The sequence below is a fragment of the Channa argus genome, chromosome 20 (genome assembly GCF_033026475.1).
Source record: "Channa argus isolate prfri chromosome 20, Channa argus male v1.0, whole genome shotgun sequence".
In the NCBI taxonomy this organism is placed as follows: domain Eukaryota; kingdom Metazoa; phylum Chordata; class Actinopteri; order Anabantiformes; family Channidae; genus Channa; species Channa argus.
In genome coordinates this window covers 14,363,471-14,391,000 of record NC_090216.1, presented here as the reverse complement: position 1 = coordinate 14,391,000, position 27,530 = coordinate 14,363,471, and the positions used below count along the sequence as shown (strand labels likewise).

Genomic DNA, 27,530 nt, shown 5'->3' with positions numbered 1-27,530 from the left:
CATTCACTAACTTTTGTTCATGTTTAGTCCCTTAATTCATTTTCTCTGATTCGTGTTTTGTCTCTTTGGTTTTCTTCACCTTGGGTCAAGTTTCATTCATCGTAATTCATGTGTCTCTTTTGTGTTTTGTAGCCTGGTTCATGTCAGTCACTCTAGTTCACCCAACCTGATTCACAATTTCTTATTCACTGAATTTACCTTATTTGTTTTCCCTAATTCACCTAACCGTGATCTTTCTTGAATTACTCTAGTTCCTATAGTTTTCCACATTTACAACCCATTCTAGTTTAAATTCATATGGATTCTTTCCTCCTTTATGACGTATTTGTTTCTCTTAACTTAATTCTATTATCTCAATGAATCTTGCTCGCACTCCTTTCTGCTGTCGTACATTTCTTTAGGTCCACTATTAAACTGAAACCCTGAACTTTCAGTCACATAAAATAACTGCAAATTATTGCATTCCTTTTTATGTACATTTTGCAAACTCCAGGGGATCAGGGTTGTATAAAGATGCATTTGGCAGCAACCACTGTCAAAGCCACATGTAGCCGCACCATTCACTTTGCAGCTTATCTGTCAAAAATCATAAAGGAGTAACAGTAATGATAAACATAATTAATTATAATTATATTTAATAAGGATCAGAGTGTTGTATGAACATGATTCACACACTGTCAGTGTTGGACAGAAGTCAGCGTGGACTCTCTGACCGGTCTGAGACTGTGCAGCATCATACACAGCAAGCTGTGAAGCACTGCGTGTTCTGACACCTGTCGATCATTGCTCATGTGCACCCATGCTGAGCTTTGTCCACCACAACATTAGAATTACCAGGATGCTTTATGTCTCGGCTGATCAATGATGACTATTTGCTGTGTGCTGAAAAGCAAAACGTAGAATTTTGTCACCTAATTTTACTTAGTATCTGTCCACGAACATGCAAATTTCGGAAGAGTTGATTTTATTCTGCAAACACATCGTGATGGTGTTAAAAGCCTGAAAATTAGGAGTAAAAACTGAGCGAAACAGTAAAAAGGGTCAAGTTTCTATTTCCCACAAACTGGGATGTTTTCATCTTGCGACTAAAACAAAACGAAAGCCCCTCAGCTGATTTCGGGGACCACCAATTGTGACAGCAGTTACTGTAGCCCTAATACGCTCACTAATAATGTCACAACTGATGGTGACGGAGCTTGTGTTTGAGTTACTTTGGATAAATATTCATGATGATTGAGGAGAGAAAAGTGGCGTAGTCGCCCTCCTAAACGTGAGCCTATAATTGCTCGCTGCACCCCTGCTGCTGGACCACACAAACTGATACTACTGCAAACGTTGATGCTACACAGCTGGTGCTGAAACTGTGCACCACTTGTGAGGTGCGGCAGCCAGTTGGCAAGCGAGAGGCTTATTACAACAGCGACAGGAGACTTGGCATTTTGGATGTATTGTGCCAATGAATAAAATGCACTTTAGAGATGTCACACTAATGGGATTGTGTTTTGGCAGGGTGATTCTGGCAGTGGTTGGAAATTTATATGTTTGCTAGGCCAGAAGCTGGCATCAGGGCTCCGGCAAGCGATTACACTTGTGTAAGAGTCATTGTGTCAGTGTTTTGTCTAAGTGTCAATGAGGTTTTTCTTTCCAAATACAGCATGACACTGTCATTGTTTCCTGTCAAGACTTACTGAAAAGATTTTGTCTATTGGCTTAACAGATTAGATTTCTGCTTACCCTCACTGTCATCAGGACTGTCAGGACACAATGATAACAAAATCATTTGAATCACTGGAAGCAAGAAACTACAACCAACAAGAAAACAGAAGTCAAGGAGGAAATAAAGGCGCATTCAATGTTCAAATTGTGTTTCTGCATGTGTACGACTCAACCACTGAAAGCAGATGAATAATGTCTTCTTTGGCACTGGAAGACATTTTGCAAAGTTAAACCAGAACAATGAATCACTGAAGTGGTAATTTAGGAGGCAGGATTAAGTTGTGTTATGAGAAAATTAGAATAAAGCATTTTTGGTACTTGACCGACAGTAGGCATTTGGGACACCTTGGTCTGTCCTGCTCTGATTTTGACTGTTGCTGTTTCTCCCTTTAATTATCCAGCTTTAAGAGAGCGCAGTTCTAAATCAGTGTAACACAACATTAATCACTGTGCTTATTTCTAGCATTTTTTTTTTTTTTTTTGTCTTGCAATTCAATCCTAACTCCATTTTATTTGTCTTAACCTTGAATTTATTATGATGTGATGTTTAGGTATTGTTACTGCAGCTGGTTGTTTTCTCTTAATGTGGGTGAAGAAATGTGATTATGTATGAAATACTGCACCAAGGAGGCGAAAGAATGTTCATTAAGCCTCAAGCATTTTGAGTCTTTACAGAGACACTGGAGCAACCTTGAAAGCAGGGCTGCTGTAGACTAAATTACCCCGATACAGCCGACTTCTTCTTCTGAGACAAAAATCGTACACACAGTAAAGTGTATAGCGATGTGCCACCATGCTGTACCAGCTTTAAACTGAGAAATGCTGCTGTCACATTTCAGGGACTGTGTGCTAAGAAAACGGTGACAAAGTAGGAAAACTCAGCTGGAGTGACTCAGCCTCCAGCCTCAAAGATTAATTCAATTTGTTGATGAATGCAGATTTAGTTTTACTTGACTCTGTTCTGTTTAAACCTGAGTAGAACTGTTGACCTTGGGCCATCAGCAGTTTGCTGTTCCTTCCTCTTCTGTTTTCTACTCTGTGTAAAGTCAATCAAAGACAAAGTCTCAATTAATGGAATCAGTGTTATTATGTTTTCTGTTTGTACAGTCGTAATGAAAATGCTTGATGCCATCGAAGCTCGATGAAATTGTTTTTTTTCTTTCAGTGAATCTTGTTAGAGTTGAAATACAATACAGTACGTTAAATTCCCTCTCTTCCCTCTCACTTCCCCCCATCCTATTTCCCTTGTCTCTTAACCTTCTAGTGCACTTGTAATCTTAGTGCAGGACATCCTATCAATATCTGACTTTGGAAACACACCAATATATAATAGCAAAGTAAAAATTCAGACATCAGCTGCTTCCTGCACTGTTATGAGTTTAAAACCTCAGTTCTACACATACGTCAATTTAAAATAATTTTCAAACCATTTTTATTCTCAATATAAACAAAAATGTTGCCAAATTAGCTGCTCTCTTGTTATTTTGACAGTAAGTGATGTCCACTCCCCACTTACACACTGTACAACCTTCAATTTCAGACAACTTTAGGTCACACAAAAACTGAGTCAAAGTGCTTTTTTTTTTTACACTACTGTGTATGTGTCTATGTCTCCTAAATCTTTACATATTACGTTGCTCATTTTGCTTCTATTCTGTGATGGAGATGAAAGATCCCATCATGTGTAAAATGTGCCACATTCTCACCAGGTATTCAAATAAATGTATTTAATGCTAAAATGTTTGCTGGGTCTTGTCCTGTCCTCTCCTCTCTTGTGTGTCTATCAGCTGACATTTCTACTGTGATAAGGCTTTTTTCACAGCAGCAGATATCAGATTTTCGTCGTATAGAGATGATGACAGTATGATTGACACTGTGTCCAACAGGGTGACTGTGGTGCCTTTAGAAATGCTGTGAAAGAATGTTTACAATTGCTGTTTTCTTCAGTCTGCTTATAAGAGGGTGCGTAATAGAGAGAGTAAGAAAGTTCAAATAAATATGGGGATAAATGTAGATGTTTGGATGCAGATGAAGTGAAAAAGTATGTATTTAGAAAAAGGATATTTTCTTTCTTGGGTATGTGTATTTGGTAAAAAAAAAAACCTATATATCAAGTGTGTGTTTTTGTGTGAAACCCCAGGTATAGAGCAACTTACAGTGTGTGTGTGTGTTTGTGTTACACTGGGACAGTCGGAAATAAAGAGCCATCTGACAGCTCTGTGCTGAAATGTGCTCCGGGAAGAGGAAAGCAAAAAGAGTTGCCTATTTGACAGCCTGTGTGTGTGTGTGTGTGTGTGTGAGAAAGTGTGTGTGTGAGTGTGCGTGCGTGTGGGTTTCTGTGTGTGCAGCAAGCATGCATGTTTTTTTGCTGCATATACATGGTATGACTCAGGTGCAACCGACCCTGTGTGTGTGTGTGTGTGTGTGTGTGTGTGTGTGTAAACAGGCAGACATGCATGGGCTTCATGTGTTTGTGTTACTATAAATCTGTTTCTGTTTGCACTCTGTAGAAGTGTGTGTGGTCCCTTAGTAATTAGGGAACACTGGCCCTGAGCGATCCATTTCCTGTCAGGGAGGACAAAGAGAGACCTGCTGATGAACCATCTGGTGTCCAGGTGCATCACTACTCTCGCTCCTTCTCTTTCTCTCACTCCTGTTAGCTCCATCCTCCTCAGAACATACGCCTGCACCGCTCATGCTTACCCCTGGGAAGCTGCTTGACCCCCGGCGGCAGCTTGCTCTTGACTCTTTTGTGAAATCGATCTCATCAGCAGGAATGATTAAAGTGAGGTTGTTGTTGCAGTCCATTTTGTTCTGGATGTGCCCACTGATGGGATATTTCCTCTATAGAGAATAAGCAAAATGTTCTACTACAGAAGATCATTTGGTAAAAGATGGGGAACATGTGGATCTGACTGGTGTGTGTATATAATGATTCTTTAAGATTTGTATGATGTGGTTGGTAAAATTATAACCGTGCAAATCCTAATAAAGAGGCTTAGAAAAATGATTATCATAATAACTCCTTGTCACGATATCGATATCGTGACAAGGAAATTGCTCTCTTCACCTGTGGTTCCAAATCCTATACCAGGGGAACATTGTTGCATGCAATTCACACTTTAGTTCCTCTGACATTTACACAAAATCAATTCTAAAATCACAAACCTCACTCACGAATGACATTTTGGTCTTGAGGCAATGCAATAAGCTGTGAACACACCAACATACTAGCACCTAATAAAGCACGACTGCTACCTTTTAAAACACGCAGCAGGTACAAACTAACATATATTATTCACCTGAGGTCCAGCATCTGAACATCTGATGATTGCAAGTCAAATCTTCACTTCACATAAAGTAGCTTTTTAAAGATTTATTTCCTTTTCTGTTAAACACAGGGGCTGCGGCTCAAACCAGCAATGAAAGTGGTGAGAGTGAATCAAAACAGAAAACCAAAACCGAATATACAGAATTATTTACAGAATATACAGAAGCAAGGTTGGTTTCATCACCATTAGTGATTACACACATTACTTTTACTCTGTTAAGGATGTAAAATATTGAATGTTGCAGCTTTTTGCTGCTGATATGTCTCTTTAGTTTCCCATTTCACCAAACTAAAGCTGACATTACCCCTGAGTCTGATAGACCCCTATTCTGTGACACCCCAAACTGGGCCCATATTTCCTATTTTTATTACCGGTATTACTTTAGACAGACCCTGAGCCCACAGTAATTAATATTTAATAATATGCGTACTCCACAAGGACAACACTCAAATGTACAACACATAGTGTTTCTCATTTACAATAAAAAGACCTTTGACTAAACAAATCTCTGGAGAATTAATTATTTAACTCCTCAATGTTATACCCCTCAAATGAGTATTAGAGGAGCCCTGCCTGAGATGGGGCATTTTATCTCTGAGAGCCCTGGGCCCACTGTCTTTGAATACTGTATTATCTAGACACACAGAGAGAGAATAAAGGAGAGAAAATGTCTCCAGAGAGACAGGCAGGTCAAACGTTTTGACTTATTGTGTGTAGATGGTAGTAGAACATTGCTGTGCATACAATAATTAGCTCTAGCTGGGTCACACTGTCTGATTTTTAACTGCATTGCTGCGATAATTTACTTGCAACAACATCACTGGTAGGTTACTGCGTTTTACTGTGTATTACTGTACTGTATATTTGAAAGTAGGAAAAGCTTTACATTAATTGCAAAATATTGTAATTTCATGCAGTTTATTTAATAGTTATATCTACTCTAACAGATAAAAGCTCTGCACTTAAATAGCACCTTATTGGACAATTCTTGCATCCATTCACACACACGAATGACAAGACAGATGCTTTGCGAGGTGTTAGCCTGACAACTAGGAGCAACTTGGTGATTCACTGTCTTGCTTCAGGACATTTGGCTCAAACCATTGGACCCGTGATTGGTGAACAATTTCTCTACCTTCTGAGCCACAGCCACCCCAATTGCTGAGTTAAGCTGCAGTTTAGCTGGCTAAAGTGCTCCACAATGTAGTAGTGTCATTAGATATTAATGTTTATGTGAGGCTACGTAACCAGTGAACTGGAGCAAAAAAGCCTACGTTGAATCCATTGTACTGCTTATGTGTTCATAGTAAATTATTTAAAAAAATATAGCCGGTTACTGTAAATTCCATAATATGTCCCATTTTTGTCCATCTGCCTGCAATGGAAATAACTTAACAACAGCTTTGTGGTGACATGTATGACACCTGTGACTTTAAACCAATATAAGACACTAAAAAGGTAAAAGGTTAGAAGCCAAAGCTATGGTGCATCTGATATCTGATATAAACATCCAATGAGGGAAGTGAGAAGGATTATTCTCATGCTTGAAATGATGGTTCACAACTGCCACAAAAGTGTGCAATGAAACGTGTCCGATGTCTCAGTGATGTAGTTTGTATGTGTCTGTTGTTAAGTGTGTTCATTTAAACTCTGTCTTTTTTCTGCTGAACTGTCTCACATTTGGATTCTCCAAACCCTCTTTCTGCTTATAATATTTTCCATTATAATGTTTCTTTTCTCTTTTTTCAATCACAATTTGCTTAGAGGCTTTATCATTTGACATGCAGCATTGCTCCACAAAACTTTACTTTAAGACATTTCTTTGTCCAAGTGTCTCTTTCTTTCCCACTTTTCTCACTGTGCGTCTAGTTTTGATGATAATTTCAATTTCAAGTTTTCTTCTTTACCTTGCACAACCTTCTCTGCTCTGAATTCTGGATTTAAACTCTCTTTTCAGTCATGATATTTTCTCTTTTTCTTTCATTTCTGTGGACGCCTCCTAATCTGCAATGTAGGATTGAAACTAAACCGGCAAAATGGAAAAAAAAAAAAAACTGAGTTGAAAATGTAAAATATATGTGATGATTGCAAAGCACATTTCTAATTTTAAACCGAAAACATGCCTGTGTTATAAAGCAATGTAAAAGATGACAAAGTGATGCCTTGCGTCACTTTCAGTACCATCCCTCCTGGCTCTACATCGATTTCTCTTCACAGATTAGAGTCTTACTCCTCCTGATCTGAAGTTTTCGAAAGGAATGGTTCATTTTCACAGAAGCTGATTTTTGCCGCCCTGGGCCATGAGAATAACATATGCAATTTCTGAAAAGCTGAGTATATAATTGATGTGCTGTGCAGTGAAATCGAATGCTTCAGCAGACCTATTATAATACCAAAAGGAGAGAATTGAGAAAGACATTAAAATATCATCACATTATTTATGATGATTTAGAAAACAAAATTATCATTGCTGTTTCCAAAACCTTCCAAAAAAACAACAACAAAAAAACAGTTTGATTACAGCTTTTGGAGTTCTGTCATATAATCACATTTTTGAATAATTTCAGTCTTGTTTTCAGAAACCCTATGTTAAAGTAACTGATTTCTCTTTTAATACAATTACAAGTGATTTCTTTATTCCCATTTTATCAGACCTTACCTGTACTTCTGTCACAGGAGATCACACCATCCTGCCAAAACGACTTCAACAACTGGTTAATACAGCTAATACAGCTTTGTGGCGGTTTTAATGCAGTATTTGTCAGAGCATAGATTTTTAGTGTAGATTGGTAACAGTGTCGCCTCTTTAGCTATGATAACATGTGGAGTGCTTCTGGGTTTGCTCATAGGGCCACACTTGTTTCTCTCGAAAGGCATTTTGCTTCACTTTGGTCACATCATACACAGTTCTGCAGGACACAAGATCCGCAAGACCCCGCAAAGCCTAGTTATTCCTGTAACCTGTATTGTCTAGAAAATGTCTACCACATATAAAAGATCAGCATGTTTTGTAATTTCTTTAATTTACAAGGTGAAGAAACAGAAGATCTCAACAATAATTTGGATGCACATTATCAGTTTGTTCATAAAACAAACCCTATGTGTAAATGCTGAGCATTTGAAAAATATTGCTTACATAAAGTAAATTGTATAATTATCCATCAAATATATAAAATTCATAGTATATAAAGTCCATTAAGCATGTGGATTGTGCCCACTCCATTAGATCATAGCCAACAAATCATCAGATAAACTGTAATGTTCCTTCATCTCATACATGCAATAAACATAAATACTGTGGCACATTTTGTTTTTAAAATAGTAATGTTACAAATAAACCTTCTTGTTATGTCATCATCTTCTTCAATGGTTAGATGGCACTCGTGTCGTATAGTCGACCGAGTTCACATGTGTTGTGTGTGCAGCTATTGTGCTAATAACTCCTTCTTTCACTTTCACCTTCATGTAAAGATGAAGCAACATCTTGGTGCCATTGGTAACAACATGAAGTCTGTGGTGAAAAGCTGGGTTTGTTTTTCTGATTCCAGACAAACCTTTGAACAAAATTCATTTTATTAAACAGCAGTGCAGACTCAGATAGATTTTAATCTCTCGCAACTGGACCATTGAAAAGAAAGTTTAAACAGATGGGAACCAAAAAGCAATCAACAGAATTCATCTAAAGTACAAAGGTCAAATGCTAGCCTTTATGAAAGTGAAAGCATAAAAAATATATATTTGACCACTTTTTACTAAACTACTCACTAGTAATTGGTTTTCCATAAAACAGTGTTTATGCTGTTAAACTTTTGATTATTTTTATAACTTAGAAAAAAGAAACTTGGCAGTGAAAGGTATATAAAAAAAGGTGGTAACAATGGTGATCATAGGTTCCTTTCATTATTACTATCATATTATTCATGACAATTTATTAATCATGTTATGGCAAAAGACCCGTAATAACACAAAGAACAGTGATGATGCCCCTGATGGTTAAAGTAGGGATCAGTGCCAGATGGCTTTAAACACATAGAGAGCTCTTGTTGCTCAGCTCTACTCTGCTGAGCAGGATTCTGGGAGGTAGAGAGCGATTGGCAGGGGAGTGGGAGGAAAAGCAAGTTTGCTTTGTTTTCAGTTAAAATCCCTGGACTGTTTCCTCACTGCCGATAGAACTAGCGGCATGAGTAATTAGTGTAAATTCACTTTGTAGAAATGCGTGTGCTTTTTGTCATATATATTTGTATCTGGATGGATGTGAAGGAAATGTTTGTGTGCAGATAAAAGTTTTTTTAAACCATAGAGGCTACTGTAGGTTCATTTCAAAGTAAAATGAGTATAGGTTTGAGTTTGTCTGGCACTGATCCTCTGTTTGAAGACCAAGGACACAACTCGTTGTCTTCAGCTCTACACGTATGGAGAGAAGCAGCAGGGAAAGAGATATGAGAGGAAAGGAGATATTTTGTGGTGAATGCATGTTTAAATAGATTGGCTTTGTACACTGAGGGACATCTGCCCTGGAACATTTTAGTCTCTATTATTAAAAGTCCAAGAGTGAGTTCTAAAACTCCAGGAGATAATATTTACCACATGCAAAAATGTACTGTAGTATAAATGTATTGCTACAGTAAATAGTGAACATTGCTGTGAGGATTCTGGATAATTTTTAACCATCTTTATAACTTATGGGCAGATTTAAGGGCTTAGGTTGTTTATGCTATATTTTAAACAGATCAGCAATTAGAAAATGGATAATAAATATGACTTATTTTATATTAAAACATTTCTCTCTTTCTATTGTAGCTAAAAAGCTCCTCTAGATGACATCACCCGGAGGAGTTTTTCATCATTAGGAATTTAGTTTATATATTAAAGCAGATTTTGAGCAAGATTACATTAGCATGAACTAGACGACATAATCAGAAGTGAAGGCTCCTCCAAGTGATGTCATCTAGAGGCCTTTTTCAGCAAGAAAAATAGAGCCATTTTAATAAAGGGATTTCAGAGGGAAGTTTAATGGCATTCTTTTGCATGTACTTCCCAAAACAGAAACAGGAAAAGCAAGTTTAATATAAGTGAAGGCATCTTTCAACCAAGAACCCAATAAAAAACTCATAGAGTTTGAGAAGAAGGAAGTGGATATTCAGGACTCCGCAGACCTCTACCTCATCCGGGAGTGTTGATTTTAAGATTTGATTTTAATATTGTAACTTTAATAGAAATCTTGTGCATATTTCCACACGTCAAATGCTCACAGTGAAACAAAAGAAAGGAAAAGCTACAGCATCTAATGAGTTGAAATAACTAATTTGGAATTTGCTATGAATTGACATGCATGTGTCAAACATAGAGGAAGTAAATGATCCTGAAAACTGCTTCAACTTTGACTTTGCTGCTATATATAGACATGTTTCTGAAGTCAGTCCAAGATGTTAGTCCAACATCTATTTAACATCAAATGTTTTCTGGGAAGTAGAGAGCCAAGGGAAACAGCGAGGAGGAAAGTAGGAGGAGAGATATGAAGACAAGAAGGAGCTGCACAGGAGCTCTTCCTTAAGACAAAGAGACATGAAACAAAAGACAATAAAAGAGACACTAAAGGAAGGCAAAGAGAGAAGTCTATAGAAGTCGTCTTTTATTGCCACGTAAGAAAGTTGTATATAGAACAGTGGTGATATACTGTCAGATGGCAAATCAACAACAAAAGAAGAAAAACAAAATTTCCCTTTCACCCTGTCCCAAAAAAAGGAAAACAGACAAATTCATAGCAACACTATGGTAATATATTTCTTGGACAAAACGTCTGCGATATCTCTTTTTTTCTAACAATATTTGAATAGTACCAAAATACAGCTTTTTCATAACTTAATTTCACAAATTATAAAGTCAGTAAACGGTAAAAGGACGATGGGGCATCACGGTGCATATTATAAGCTACTGTGCAAACAATAGTGGGAGATGGGCTCTAACATGGAAAATATGCTTTACTAGTCACTCATAAATGCAGTGTCAGGGCCATATGTATCCATATACATGTATGCATAAATACCACAAACTGGTCTGGACATCAAAAATAGAAAATTTGTCTTCCTATAACTTTGTATGTAATGCATGATTAACACCAAAATGAGTTAATCAATGAGTTATTCTATAAAAGGATTCGCTTGCTAATGGATAAGAGTCATATCACAAATAGCTTATGGATTCTTCAAAGGTAATGGAAAATCCCTTGGCTCTGAACCATAGCAGAGGTCAAAAACCAGAGTGTTTTTCTCATCCACTGTGATTGATATCCTTCTGGTAATGCTAACAGCAAGTGTACTTAATATAGGGTTATGATTAAAATCATACACATAAAGCACACCATAGGAGCAAACCCATTAAAAAACAGACGTTGAGCATCACTGGACAACAAATGCCACGGCTCCTCTGTTTGTGTGTGCATAAGTAGACAGATCTGGACTTGTGAAAACACTGAGCGTAAAGACCGATGCTATGCAAAGTCATAAACATAGCTGACGAGGACCCATTTGATAATAGAGCGATATATTGATTGATTTATTTTTTGATCATACAGATGCTGGTCTTCATAGGCTGCAACATTGGCAACGCTATTAAGTTCAGCGAACGGCAACAGTAAAGGATAGGAAAAAAAAGAGTGGAGGAAAATCTGGTAAAAATGTAACTTTGTGTTTGAGCCCTTGAATGTCATTCCGATGTACTGTACATATTCTACTTTCTGAGCATGAAAACACTGCTCTTACTAGTCTTTAATGAAAAACAGGGAAAAAAAGCCTTTCTTAGCTAATTCCCCACCCAGAAATGAATATTTACAGACAAAGAACAATCCATTCGTCACAGCTTCAGCTCAAATAGGATGCTCAAAACTGCACCATCCAGCCCGAACCGACATGTTCCAAAGGTCAAGCTGTCTGGTGGAATCAGATTTGAGAAACTACTGAGCTGCTGCTTTAATGACCAACACTATGGAAGTCTGCATGTGTGTGGATCAATGTCTTTGTAGGAACATAAGTCACAAGAAAGGTGAGTTTTTCTGTGTGTGGATATGTGTGTGAGCCAACAATTGTCTCTGATTCACAGCTTTCCAAAAGGAGCCATTAACAATCAGTTAGCAATATGAATAATTTAAAGATTCGTCCCTATCAAGTAATGACGAGTGTTCCTTCTCTACCTTTGTACAGCTCCTCTTCTGTTGAACTTTCCCTGTAGATCTTCTATCGAATGCCTTTTGTCCCAACACCTGTTCTACTGTTGTTTTTCTTTGTAAACCAAACCAAGAGAGGAGAAGTTGGACACCAATTTTTATTTTTAAGCACCATTCACATCTCTTAGAACCTCGCTGTCTCTCTGTGAAGCTCGTGCAGGCCAGTGGGAGTATAAACGTTTGTAATACTAAAATAATTAACTACTAGTCACTGTGTATTTTGTGGCTAGCTAGGAGGGTTAGAGTGAAAGATGTTTTTGTCTTTCATTTTTTTCCCTCTGTGTTGCTTTGAGATGTTTGATAAAAATCAAAATCTAACTTGGTCTTGCTTTTGTTTGGCCCCTTATTAATCAGCCCACCAGCTAACTCCCCCCCCCCACTCCACTCAATATGAGCTCAACAATCAGTTATAAGTGCAAGACTCAGAAGGCTACAGTAAAAGCACAACAAAGACTAGCAGTGCCACCTTCAAATTCTGAGCAGAGCACAATCTGAGGAACTGAGCACTCACTGCAATTTATGTTTCAACTTCTTGTCACCTGCTTAGGGATTTTAAGTATTCATGCCAAACAACAGAATTTATGAAGATTAAAAAAGAAACTGGATTGAAATTTCTTTTTTTTTTTTTTTACTGTGATGCTGCTTGTTGAGTTGTAATATATGAAAAATCTATGTGTGACTGCAGTCAAAATAATGCCTTTGCAAACAGCACAGAAAACGATCACTTATAAGCTCCAGATCACAAGGTGTTAACACTGCAAAACTTCAGGCTGCATGTTCAACTGGCCTGATTTCTTGCTGCTGATCAACGTACCGGTGAACCGCTGCACCCCCTAACTTGGGTCTGATGCTTATAATTAGGTCAATTGCACTTCCACTCTTCATTTGACTTTCATTCAGCCAAGAAGGAGGGAAAAAAATAGTAAAGATAGAGCTTTAAGCTCTGGCAGTCCATTCACCCACAGGGTAATCAGGATCTGGATGGTAAAACCCTAAATTTGCATCTTGTTTGGCCGTGTCACCTTTCATGGTGGGTAGTTAATGAATCACTGAAGGAATTTAAGCGAATAAAAAGGGAGGCACACACCTCTGAGCAATGCAATTGTGCTCCAAAGAAAAGATTTCCATTTGACTATTTGCACTAAATTTACATGTAGTGAACAACCTGGAAAACACAAACCTCAGATAATCTTTTCCATAAAAATGAACAGGAACACACACTGGCTCTGGGTGTTAAGCCTGTAGACTAGCTGTGTCCCTGTTACATTGTTTTTTGTTTTTTTTTGTCTGACTGACTTTGATGAAAAAATGTCAGACATGACTGCTTCCTGAACCCACTCATCTGTGGACCCGACCCTATCAACTGTAACCCAGCCAGCGCAACCAATTCCCCTCTCTCTATCAGGTTTATTTTGGCTGTTACGGTGAGGGATGAGAGTTTTTTGTTTGTCAACTGTTTCCACTGCCCTGCCTGCTTACCAATTGTTCCAGTGACTGCCTTTGCAGAGCTGAATGGGTTTTAAGGATGGAGCAGCATGAGGTGGCAAGAAGGGTTCATATTTCCGCATTTCTGCCTAGCTGGATTAAATCAATTGAGTCCGATAATGCACATTCTGAGCAAACATTGACCTGCTTCCCAACTCTGTCACAAACAAAACCACCACCTGTCAAGAAAAGGAGAAAATAAAGAGAAGGAGGGAGAAAAAAAAACTACCAAATTTGCAAAGGATTATAACTGGAAGTAAACAGGTTTATGGGATTGTGAACTCAATTTATATATGATTCACTTTGTTTGGTTTGTTTGTTTGAGTTTTGACTCCTTCAGAGACAATAATCATATGCCAAAGTTGGATGCACGCACACACACACACACACACACGCACAGAAACACATAGACCAACACCCACAAGTTAGAAAGAGTGAGATGTGTGCAGTGTTCAAGAGGACACACAAAATTGCAAACTAAATTACATTATTTTTGCCACGCAGAATCAATCACTTATATTTCCTGCTAGAACAACAGAAAAAAACAATCATGCCGTTCAAAGTGGGGGTGAATTAATATTCACTGTCTCATTATGACTCCACTCCACTATCACAGAAAAAAAAAAAAAATAATAATAATATTTCTGCTCTGAATGTTTTCCATTCAGTCATGGAGGAGCAAAGAGGAGGAAAAGGGTAAAAAGAAGTGCAGAAGAAGAAAGCACAAAAAGAAAGAGATTAAGAGAGAGAAGGCTATGTATATTTATATATATAAAAAGCATAATATCAGTGATCGCTACAAAGGGCCAAGGTCTGGAGTTTCACAGTCTTTCATGTACAACAGGCGCAGTAACAGTACGGACTCTGTCTCTCTGCTGTGATGATGCCTGCCGCTCGGCACTGTGGGAGCAGAAGTAAAGCAGAGTCCACCCTGTTATGTATTCAGTGCGTGTGTGTCTGTATATGTGTGCGTGTGTGTATGTGTGTGTGACTGCGTGTGCTAGGTGTGACACATTTTAATGCTCTGATGACTTCTTAAATCCTGTTCCACAGATTCAATTTGGTTTTCCACTCATGTGACCCTCAAGCCGTGCAGGTGTTTCACAGCATGAGGCAAAAATATCCCCTCCTGCACTGGCTTCCTTTGCTCCTCACATCTCCCGTACATGCAATCTGCATATGCAGAGTACCCAGACCGAGTGGAGCGCTGCTGGAGCTGGCAATAAAATGTGTCTCACAAACGTTCAGTGTCTTGTGCACCTCGTCCTCACATATTTACATGCTTTCAAAAAGACAGTTAACATCTTTTTTGCTTGTTCTCTGCCCACACATGTCCTGACAATGTGTCCTTCTTAGTGTGATACTGCCTGAGCTGCGCATCGCCTGGTTTGCTCGTGCTTGAGTTGGACGTACTCTCAAATTTCTAAGACATAATTTCCACGTATGCCAGCTGCTTCTCTAACCACCTCCAACGGTGCTTTCAACAATAAAATCCCATCACGTTTCCACTGCGTCCCGGGTGCATTCATTTTTATTTGAAGCGTAAACAGGGTCTCAGAGGTGGGAACATCACTTTAGATAACAAGGCCAAAATGGTAGCAGTGGCTGCAGCTGCTAAAACATATCGCACCATTACAAAACAAGCAAATAAGCTCAGAAAAGCCCTTGGAAGATTTGGCCTATTTGACTTAAAAATTTATTTTTATGTTTGAGTCATGTAACCCAGATAGTCTTTTCTTTCTGCTGGTTGTGAAGTTTTTTTAGCTAGAGCTTGAGTACAGTGAGTGATCTAATCAAGCCTAGTTTCGTGTGGCAGTGTATTCCATCACCAGCAAAAAAAGTGCTTTTTTCTCCCTGTTATCCTCACTCTCACATTTCACAGTAGTTTCTAGCTTTTGTCTAAATCCAGAAAAGTAGAATATACAATGCCAAACCTGTGCAGAAATAAAACAATTGAGAACTGTTGGCCCAGATGTTCTGGGACAACTGCTCTCACCCTAAAACTAAGACATTTATATATTTTCCAGCATGGCCTTTCCTGTCCATACCTACAATTAAACAACTTTGCTTTTGCACTGTTTATATTTTCCTTTAAAGTAACATTGACTATATTGAATTGTTTTGTTGATAGATTTGACAGAACTGGTGGTTTCATATTTAGCATAAGACAGAGAATGGTTATGAATTGTTAAATAGTATAGCTAATAGCTATAGCGCTCAAATTTACAAGTTGATGTGTATTAAAAACTTTACCCTGTCGCTGACTGAATAAGGTGGGTCATCCTGGCTGCCATTTCTAAAAGAGAATCAGAACATTTTAGAGTGCGATGTCCTACATTCACTGACCATAAGGGGAAATGCAGAGCAAACAGTCGAGTTTAAAGAAAGTTTTACAAAGTAAACAAAAATATCAGCCATCCGTTATTAAATTAGAAATTATTGGTTTCTTTCTTGAAAAACACAAATCAGTCAAACCCTCATGGTCCAGTTCTACAATATAGTGTATACATTTCAATGTGTGTTTGTGTGTGCGTGTGTGTGCATACTTGTTTTTGTGCATTCTTGTTTGTGTGCGTGTGTGCGTATGAGAATGATGATGCGAGGAGCCTCCGCTAGCTGCAGCATCATCCAGATGCTGCCTTTCTGCCTCCTTATTCCTCCTCTGGGCCAGCTGTCACCACAGACCATATAAGCAGAGAACAATGCCAGCGCGACAGCCTCCATTCACTGTGCTGGAGCTTTGTAGAAAAGGGCAACCATCAGCCGCAGAGCTTATGAAGCTGCATCTGAATAGCCGCAGTACAAAACACTGCATGTCTACAATCCAAAGCCCGGCGCCCTCATCATGTGTGTCTGTTTAAAAAGCCCTCAGGAGATTTGGGTGTGAATCATAAAGAATGTTAATTCTTCCAAATCATACAATGCTTCGCTGGGCAGATGGAGAGACCTCTTGTTGTGAGGTTTGTGGGTAAACGTGCTGTATTTCTCCTTTCCCACAATGCTTCAGTGCTCTATAATTGACCCCTTATATTGCTTCTGAGGTTTGAGTCGTACAGTAAAGCCAATCCATGTTATTATCACCAGTTTCCCACTTTATCTTCTCTTACGTAGTTGCGATGTAATGCTGAGATACTGTCATCGTTTCAGAGTAGATACAGTATTAGCTGTTAGACAACACTTCGCCACAAGTGCACATCTCTGTTCTGCAGGCCCTTTGCCCTTATGGTTACAGACCCCAGCAACCTGGATGCCATCCTCTTGACAACAAAGGTCCGTTCAGTGATTTGATTGCTGAACTCTCCTACTGTAAAAAGAGGTGTCACTGTCTCACCACATTCACCAGTATACCAATGAGCCTCAACGTCACACAGACACACACATAAGACTTTTGACCACCCCAGGAGATGGTGTCTCCACTCACAGATTACTTGTGCCACCACACCACATGCATCCTTTGCCCATTTTTTTCTCCCTTTTCCTCTTCTCACACAGTCACCTCTGTCTTGCTGTTGGTCACAAAGTAGGGCTGTGTTGGGAGGAAGTGTTGGCTGTGGCTGTGGACTCTAGTGCCGTGAAGCTGGTTCGGCTCCAGCACGGTACACTGAGGCCTCTTGTGCCCGTAGGTCTTCCTCCGGCCAACTGTCTCAGTCCCATCCCAGGCCTTCAGCCCCAGCCCAAATGCATGCCCAGCCGCTATTGTGTTGGAACTGTACGCCAATGGACGGCCCATTGTGGCCGAGCCAATGGCAGTCTCGGCGGCCCTGGAGAGGCCCAGGGATGTGCCACCTGGCATGGTCCCTGCCATGTGAGCCAGGGATGTAGCCCCAAGTCCTGGCGGCTTGCTACTGTGGCTGTGAGCATGAGTGTAAGAACTGTGAGAGCTGTGGACAACGTGGCCATGGCTGACTTTGGCTTTCTGGCCGTTTGGCTTAAGTCCTCCACCAGCTATATGCCGCTCTGTAGGGAGGGTTGAGATAGAGGAGATGTTGGGGATCTCAGTGACATAGGTGGCCACCGGTTCTGGGGTCAGTGGACCCAGGGAGGTCATATGGGTCATGGAGGTCATCGGAGTGAGGGATGTCATGGGTGTCATAGATGTCATTTGGGTCACTGACGTCATCTGTGTGATGGTGGGATTCATTGGATTAGAGGTCATGTGGTTTGAAGACATGGGATTGGTGGTCATCTGGGGGGGGATCGACGACATATTAGCCATAGATTGTCTGGAGTTGCCCATTGGCTGAAGAGGAAGTCCACCTTTCGTTGGCAGCTCCACCATCAGCCGACGTCTGTTGTAGATTTCACCGTTGTACTTGGCAGCTGGCAGAAAAAGGAGAAAGAGAGACGGGGCTCATGAAAATGTTAGGGGGACATTTAAAAGCTGCTAAAAAGCTGAAATGTTGGATCTAAATGAATATGCTCCTTCAGATTTGGCTGTTTGCTCTTTTTAGACCGTCACTTGTGGAAAAACAATATCCTCAGCTTGTCTGTTTTTGCTACCATGGAACACAAAGAAAATAAAACTGTTCAATTCAGAGTGACTCATAAAATAAGACTTTCAGCAGTTTGCAAAATCAGCTGCAAACCAAGACGTGCACATAATACACACACGCACACACACACACAGGCAGAAACGTTCTATCCCTTTTTACTCCTACAATCTGAAAAGGTCTTATACCAAATCCTGTATATTTTAACTTTGTTAGTCAGCCTCCCCTCATCAAACTGACCAACCAGGGTGTCAGGGCTACTGTAAACGGCGGCATATAAATAGCCTGTTGTGCCACCAGAGGAGTGAAATCAAAAGCAGAGTCCAGAATGTCTCCTCTACCTTGCCTCTTCCTTTCTTTTAAGGTAAAAGAAACAAATCTTTTTGTTTGGGGAGAAGGTGTTCACAATAATTAAAAGAGAAAGAAAATGTGGGAGAAAGATGTGAGGCCATTACACATGTAGTGCGCTGTTTATTTTTTCCAAATGCACCATGTTTCATCGTTTGACACGTGGTATTATAAAGAGAAATTTTCAGGAAGACTCTGTAAACTGCTTTTCCTAGGGAGGAAAGGGTTATGATAAACATACATATTATAGGATCCGACAAAAAAGTTACAGAAGGGCCATCATAACATAGTGATGTAACACACAGCTGTGTAACATCACTAGTTAGAATTCATATCAAAATGCATCGTCTATAAACGCAAGTTATGAGTGGATAAAATACACTCCCTTTATTAGGTACACCTGTACAATCTAATGTAATCCAATACAGCAGCTCTGCCATGATTTGTACTTTTACAATGTTAAAATCTTTCAGTTTCTAAGTTGAACCTGTCAGAAGGGCGATAATTCTACTGTTTCTACCTCATTCATTTTAAAGAGTATGGCCAAAACATCACCACCTCTTCTTATAATGCACTCCACTGCCCACTTCGACCTCAATAATTGTTTTTCTTTTCATGGATGCAGTTTGGACACAGTAATGTGATCATTACAGATTTGCTTACAGGTGCCAATCATCAATACTTCCTTCAGCCCGATGCACTTCACACTGGCCTCCCACAGCGCTTCACATCCACATGGAGCATGATAGAGTGCAGCTCTGTTTGCCTCAACATCACTGCATTGGCATCATGGCCACGCTTTATTTTATAGATCGTGGCTTTCAGGCAAATAGGAGTGTAGCTCCTTTTCCTTAACTTTTATCTTTGGCAGTCACAAAGCAGCAGGATGGACATGCCAGTTCCTAATATGTGTAATTAATTAACATGTTTTAATTAATACTGAATATTATGAATAGCAACAATGAAAATACATGCATGCATGTGTAAAGCTCCACAAAACAGACTGAAGCAACATACTGAAGCATCGGCGTCACTGTGTTGGTGTGTGTGTGTTTAAGTCAAGAAGCAGTCAGCTTTAATGCCTCACAGTTATTCCTTCCTCTGTCAGTCACTGTCACCAAGCTACAGTTTGTCTTATCACTGCTAAATGTAACCCCCTTTTTCCACCACCAGATTCACATTCACAGTCATTACTCCTTAGCCCTTGTTGCCACCACGTCCTTGAAGATAAAGTTAACACACTCTGTGAGTTTGCTTTGCCTCTATAGCTATAAATCTAGTTTATTTCTCTATGATTGGGGAGAGAAGCAAGAGCGGCCCTGTGGAGGAACAGCAGAGGGGGTTGTGGGTGAAGGAAGGGGGGTAGCGTGTCACCTGCTGAGTCCCTGCTAGACCGCCCCTAGGGATCAAACTTGCTCAGGCGACAGGTGAATCAATCCGGCAGCAGTCAGCTCAACGGTGCACACATCCAGCAGTGTACGTGAGTGGAAATGGAAAATACTGCTGTTACACACTGTGGGCTCTGCATGGCTCTTCCTGTGAAGGACCAGCATCCCACAGAGACTAACAGGCATTATGCATCAGGAGAAAACTCAAGTACTGCCCCAGAGAAGTCCCTCAGCACCCAGCACCTTAAAGACTTTATTAGGGTCAGACCTGTATGTTAATGAGATAATCTACTGAGAAAGGTGATGGATGGCTCATTAGTCCGAAAACTCCTCAAAACCTTCAAATGTGTCTCACATTTTACAATGTTTTTGCAAATCTATTGCTGAGATTAGTATTCACTTTAAGTGCGTGGATCAACTGGCTGCCACGCTACCGGCGGGCGTTCATTAGTCTTGGTTTCAGTAAAAAGTTTTTTTGCCTTATGATCACCTAAATGCTGCTTGGAAGGTTCTTTCACTTTGAAAAGTAAAGTCTTCACATCTAAATGGTTGTATTCTTTAGCCGAAAAATTGTCAAAAATAAAGGGGATTCAATGCCAGCATGGGATGTGAGATGTAATCTTAACCCGTTCTAAATAGTAGATTAGCTACTTATTGTGGAAACACAGAAATGCCAGCAAATGAGTTTTTGTCATCTGAAATATGCCATGTAGTTATCACTGCAAATTGTTTGTGCTCTAGTATGAAGTGTCATAATCTTAATCTTAAAAGATCAAATAGAATTAGATTGACATAAAAAAAAAAATTTTTAATATTGCCCAGTGGATGAATCCTACTGATTTTTGCAATAGCACGAGTTTTTCTTTAGTGGCATCATGAGACTTGTTTTTAGTAAGAAGCTAATGAGTCTGATATCTCCCATGCTGCACCAAATCAATACACATAAAAGGATAAAAATTTCTCCCTCTGTGTTGTATTTTTCAAAGTCATTTGCATGTAAAGAGGATTAGAAAAGACCATATCACTGCTGAGGTGTGAGGATATGTGCTTTTTTCCCCCCAAACTTTACATTTTTAATAATTTCCTGCTGATATGGATCTTTTGCTACAGTAAGTCCTGCATACATAGCACTGCCATAAATACTCCAGCAGCAGCAGCAGCAGCAGCAGGCAGGGTGTGTTAAAAACCTAAAGTCTAAAAAAATAAGCACACTGGGTTGTATTTTATTCCCTGAAGCAAAAGTGATTAAACTCTTAGCTTGGCAGCAGCCATTAGAAATAGCCTTGTTGTAATGGGCAGCTTCCAGTCTGAGATAATGTACGGATGTGATGTTGTGAAGATGCAAAACAGAATCGTAGAACAGAAATATATAAGAATTAAAAACTAAACAATACAATCCTCAGTAACTGGACATGTACTTTGCAGACCACCAATTGATAAAGGAGCAACACCTATTATTAACAGCCATGTGGGAGCATGGAGGTTTTAGAGTAGCAGGTGTTAACTGTAGCAAAACAAATTTGTCCAAGACATGGGCTATAATTGATCATTTGTAGTTGTAGAAGAATGCCTCCTCCTCTGGACTGAGTTCCAGGTCTGCATCCAGGGACCTTCATTAGTTGGCTTTTGCTTGGTTACACTAGAATTCAATAAAGTGACCTTATCTAGAAGCACATGGGGCACAGTGAAGATACTGATTGATGGAAGTTTGGCTTATCAGCTGGATGATAAAGGTAATTAAATAAGAAGTAAAAAAGAAAGTGGTGTGGTTGAAATGATGTTGATCCTACACTTGATTCTATATCTCCTGGGGTAAACGGGCAGTGTTGGATAAGAGAAGGAATGAAAAGCAAAGTCCATTTATGTTGCTCAAGATTAACAGAGCTCACACAAAGGTGACTTCAAAAAGAGCCACCACTGGCATTTTGGTTTTGTTTGCTGTTATTTATTTCCTCTCCCTTTCTCTCTCTCACGCCACACACATTTTTCACAGCTTGTGTGTCTCCATCATCGGACTCACAGTGATGGCAGTTTGCCTCCTTGCGTCCCAGACTCCTGTGCTGTATATCTCTGGACAGCTTTCCAATCATTTCATAGGTGCCTCTTTGAATACCACTAGTGGAATGGAAATCTGTCAGTTAGGAGTGAGCCTGAGGATTGAGAGGTCGGGGAGTGGGCTTCATTCATTTACAGAGATGGAATCAAATATGAGGCACTATGAGGGAGGACTGAGATTAGAAGCCCAGTGACTCTTAAAGGAGAGATATGTTGTGTATAGAGTTAAGGAAGGGAGGGAACAGGGGATGAAGAGGAAGATGCAAAAAGCAAAGGTGAGGGAGAATGCAGGTTATGTGGCTGACAATAAACATGCAAAAGAAGGAAAAGAAAGAAAGAAAGATGGGAGGTTGGGAAAGAAATAAAACATAGAAACTAGCCATTAGAGGTTAGAAGAGCAAACAGGACGAAGGAAAATGGTCTGAGAAAGGCATTGAAGGGAACGTAAGGACCATTTCAGATATGAAGAAGCAGAAAGGATGAAGAGGACTCAGAACGAGCTGAATATGAGAAAGGAAAGATATTGACAGACATGTGCTAAAAGCTTTGAATAAGAGTTTTACATTGCTGTCTGGAACAAATTCAAGCTTAGCAAAGAAAACCCTTTGGAAACCCAAATGTACAAATTTGCCTCATTGTACATGTGCTGATAGTTTTGCACATTTAGTGTTAGTCCCAGACATTTTTACAGAGCCTTAGTAGAAATGCAGTTTATGCCCTCTAGGCAGTTAGTGCATACAAAACATCAGTGCATTATAGAAATCAACATGCAGACACTTATTATGAGTTCAGAATAATAAACAATCACAGTGAGCATTCTTGGTAATGTCATTGTTGTTCATGTGAACAACACTGTATTTTGAATTTCAAGCAGCCAACATTTACGTCCCCACTCTACCTAAAAATGCCACTAATTTGTATTAGGTGTGGATATTTGGGAAGAGAAAAATAAAATTGCTGCACCCACAATCACAAACCACTGCGCTGCCCAAAAGGCCAAGCAAATGCTGCAAAAGTGCCCTCTAAGTTGCCCGTAAACTGGTTTATCCATGCAAGAAAGTGCCATCAAAGGAGCCTCCATGGTAGAGGGGCCACAATGTAGTGAAAAAAATCCTGCTGGATGGTGCATCACTGTTCTCTGCAGATATTAGGTGCCCTGGATTTGCCCTTACCCCTCAAACAGCAACATTGATGTAGTGTTAAGATGGTTTTGTGTGTGGAAAACCCTTTAAAATATCTGGAAAGCATCTTAAAAAGAAAAAGAATGGTCTTAGTTAACATGATAAAACAAACTCTAGCTTCCTACAACAAAATATAGCTCCTAACAGAAAAAAATACATTTTTGAATATAGATACTATATAGAGTGCATTCACAATTTGTATTAGTTAAAAACAATCCAGGAACGTTGCTCGAATGTCCTTCAACCTGACTTTTCTAAATGTGATCCTCAATCCCCTGTGCATCTGCGGCATCCATGTGTTGGCCTTATGTGTGAGCTGTTACCTATCATCAGACAGTCAGGCTGAGAAACAGTGGGGATGAGTCCTTTCCTCAAATTGCCACATGTCTTGGGGCTGCACTGCACTCTGATCTATTGGAGCTCCTGTCAGTGGAGAAATTGACACCTCTGCCTCTCCCGTGATGGATTCCTTCTCTCCTTATTGAGTATTGGTTGAAAGTGTTGCGCTGAGAAAGAATCCCTTTGTTCTTTGGTCCTGCGAGACTGACGCCAAGACGTCTTTCATGCACATTTTAGATAAGTGAACAATTTTCTGCAATCAAACACAGCTGCAATGCAAATGTCTAGCCATTGTTAGACATCTATATTTGTCCATTTATCTGTGAAATATAAAAATACACCACTGAACATTATATTGTATATACCAGGGTCCCGGAGGAGGACAGTGTTAATCATGATTTTCATGGATGTTCGTTTTAGAGTGGCTTTGCTTTTAGTAGAACAATGATGTGTCCACTTTTTCCTTATTCTTCTCCTTCTCTGGTAACAATTGTGCCGGCAGTTATATAAACCACTTTTGCAATTAAACAACATCGTCTAGCTTCCAAGGCACAAAGCAGAACATAGCATAAACAAACACAAAAATCTATTACTGTCTATTACTCTATTACTTACATGTTTGCAGATGAGTCAGAGCCCTGCACATGAAATACAGAGGAAATACACACCTACATTTGTCATCTGAATCTAATATTTTACTCTCTGCTGTTTGGCATGCAGGAAAAGGTTTTTCATAAGCAGGATCCGTCTGCTTATTCTTCTAATAAAGGGCACAAATGTAGACAAATGGCATCTTGTAGCTGTTTACACAGATATCCTAGTGTGTTTTCTGGTGGGAGTGGGGTGAATTCTGAATGGAGTGAGGACAGGGTACTGCACTGTAACCGGTCTGGCATAAAAGAAGCTGACAGGAAAAATGCATAAGTCATCCTTAAACGGTTTCAGGTTATGAAATAGTGATGTCACTTTCAATATATGGGCATGATGAGGCAACTTCAAATTGGCTGCATGTGAGAACTGGGCTCATTGAATTTGGTGATATACAGCAGGCTGTTTATGTTTATCAGCGCGTCCAGTCTGGTAGTGCAATCAATAATGTCTGTCAAACATTCCTGTAGTTTACTTTCATTGTTCCTGGAGACATGAAAAAATATCTGGTGATGCTTGTGTTTGGATCCAAAAAACTTTAGACACTATGCATCAATTATCACTGCATAATTTATCTTTTTGCGTTGTACAGTTCCAGTTTCTGATTGGCTTTCTGATTATTTAACACTTATAGGTAGAGTGTATAGTTATGTTTTTCTTTTAAGAATTACTGAACAAAATACACTTCCCCCCCATTCCTCCCAAATTTTGTAAAATATGAATAAAACAAAATGCATGAAAAAAATTATAGTGGAAAGACAAGACATCAAATACAGTTAAGAGGGAGAAGTTTGATACTTTTTAAATCAAGATTTTTGCAAATTTGTATTTTGATGCCAACAAGGAGACTCAAAGAAATTGTAGCAGGACATGTTTAACACTTTGTTGAATCACCACTGCTTTTAACAACAAAGTGTTTGAGAACTGAAAAGACCAACTGCTTTAAGTTTGAAAGCATTTTTCTCCCATTGTGGATTGGATTGGATTTCAGCTGCTTAAAAGTTCAGGGCTCCCTTTGTCATAGTTTTCAGCTAATAATGCACTGATTGTTTTTAATTGGTGACAGGTCTGGACTCCAGGTGAGTTTAGCACCTGGACTCTTTTACTGTGGAGCCATGCTGTTGTCATACATGCAGAATGTGGTTTGACATCAGGCTGCTTGTAAGCAAGTCCTTCCCTGAGAAGATTTTGTATGTAAGGCTGCACATGTTGCTCTAAAGCCAGTATATTGTATTTCACTCAGCATTAGTGGAGCCTTCACAGATGCTGTGTGCAATAATCTGATACTGACTTTTAAATTGTGCACTGACATCAGTCAGATGGTCCGTCCCTCTTTAGCACAGAGGATGTGACCTCCAGGATTTTCTAAATAAATTTCAAATTGTGACTCGTCAGACCACGGAACAGTATTCCTCTCCCCATCCTTGCTGTTCCTTTACTTTTTATTCCCAATTGTGTTACTGACCTGTTGCCATAAAACATAATTTCCTGGTGTTTTTTCTCCTTACTTTTCTTGTTTTCCTATTTAGCATCACACACCTTTTCCCGTCTTTTATTGCCCATCAAATTCAAAAGTAACAAGTAACAACGATTCAAGAACAATTTCTCACTTTTATTATCTGATATGTTGTCTTTGTACAGTCAAAAATGTGTTTCAAATGATTTGCTTATTATTGCAAAAATGTTTGTGGCGATGGGGTTTGTAGTTATGTAACACACACAAAAAAATCTTGTTCTTGCCATTGTCTTTCACCCTTCATAAGCACATTAAGTATAGTAGAACTGTGATGTTTGTATTTTGAACCTACTGTAACACTATAAAAAAGTTTAGCCTCCCTCCCCACCACAACGATTTCAATGTATTCCCTTAGGAAACCATGTACCAAGTGATAAATAAATCACAGCCCTGGTTCTCCTTTTTTCAAAATCAAGACCGTCTCACTGCTGACTCAGGCTGGATCAGATGGTGACTGTGCAACAGCAGAAAAATGGGGGAAGCCCCAAGATTCATTGTCATGATGACGCACTCACTCCAAACATTGTTTTAGTCGGAGCCAGCAGCAACAGCTGGTTAAACCAACACTTGTTTTTTAGAACCAAAAGCTCAACATCAAGTTCAAAATGTAAAAATGTTCTGTGTTTATTGTTCATCCCAAAATGTAAAGATGAAGAGATAAAAACATTTTGACAGACACTCACCCACAGCCTTTAGGGAAGCGTATTTGTTGAGATCCTTGTTTTGTTGCTGCTGCTGCTGCTGCTGTTGTTGATGTTGCTGCTGCTGCTGCTGCTGCTGCTGCTGATGCTGGTGCTGCTGCTGCTGCTGCTGCTGCTGCTGCTGTTGTTGTTGTTGTTGCTGCTGTTCATAGACATGAGCCAGCTGGCTGAGGGTAGGGTAGGGGTGCTGCTGGCCCATGTTTGTGACTGGCCCCACGTTGTTGTTGATCTGACCAACCTCTGTGGACAAAAACAAATGACAAAACAAAGTCAAAGGCAAGTTTTGGGGTGGTCAGCAGCGCTGATGTTTGAAGCCTCAGTGTTACTGGCTACAGAGCAGCTCCTCAGGGACACTTGTTGATTTACTTTAGGGCATCATGGCAATAATATCACTCATTAACATTCATAACCACCTCTTTTTGTACTTTATTATCTGCTGCTTTATGAAGAAATGAGCAGCTGAACATCCATTCATTCTAATGCATCCAGTGCATGAGGTCTTGTCATAATTCTGCAGCTGCAGCTTAATGTTCATCGTGCATAGCCATCCAAAGCCTATATATGTGAAGTGATTAGTCACATCTGCCATCTATTACATGGGTTTCTACTAGTAATTTCACCATGCATTACAGTACATTATTGTCCTTATTAGAGCTGAAATGTTTCATGTCCTATAACACACATTTCACCATGGTATGTGGTGGACATTTGACTTACAGCATCAGCCTGACTATGAATATTGAACTGCATCTGAAAGGAGTCCATCATAGACACATACTAAATCCAGTGTGAGAACAGTCCGTCTTAAACTGCATCAGTCCACATCAGTTACTTCAAGGAATAAATCAATATTTCCCTGGGAGTCCCAGTATTTCTCATTGTAAAGGATGTTCGCATTTCAAAAACAGAACCATATGAAATTAACAGTCACATGAAGTGTATTGTAAATTTTCTAAAGGGGCTTTTTCATATTTTTTTTAGATAAAATGAAATTTCTTGTCAGAGCAGAAAACAACTCTCCTTAAAACTACACAATCTTAAAAGTAAAAAGAAAAAGAAAATGATAACTAGGTAGAAATGTTCTGATTCTTCGATTTTCCTCTTTTAAT

At 39.4% G+C, this 27,530-nt stretch overlaps 1 protein-coding gene across 1 annotated transcript in view; it reads right to left on the bottom strand.

Annotated features, from left to right (window-relative positions):
- Window positions 1-10,665: 10,665 nt before the first annotated feature.
- The window catches only part of shisa9a (shisa family member 9a), a 51,236-nt gene continuing 34,371 nt past the window's right edge, over window positions 10,666-27,530 (bottom strand). The window contains exons 3-4 of the mRNA XM_067488497.1: window positions 26,404-26,661; window positions 10,666-18,075 (exon numbers count right to left, since the gene is read on the bottom strand). Coding sequence (XP_067344598.1) covers window positions 17,240-18,075; window positions 26,404-26,661 — 1,094 coding nt within the window. The 3' untranslated portion in view covers window positions 10,666-17,239. The remainder of the gene's footprint in view (window positions 18,076-26,403; window positions 26,662-27,530) is intronic.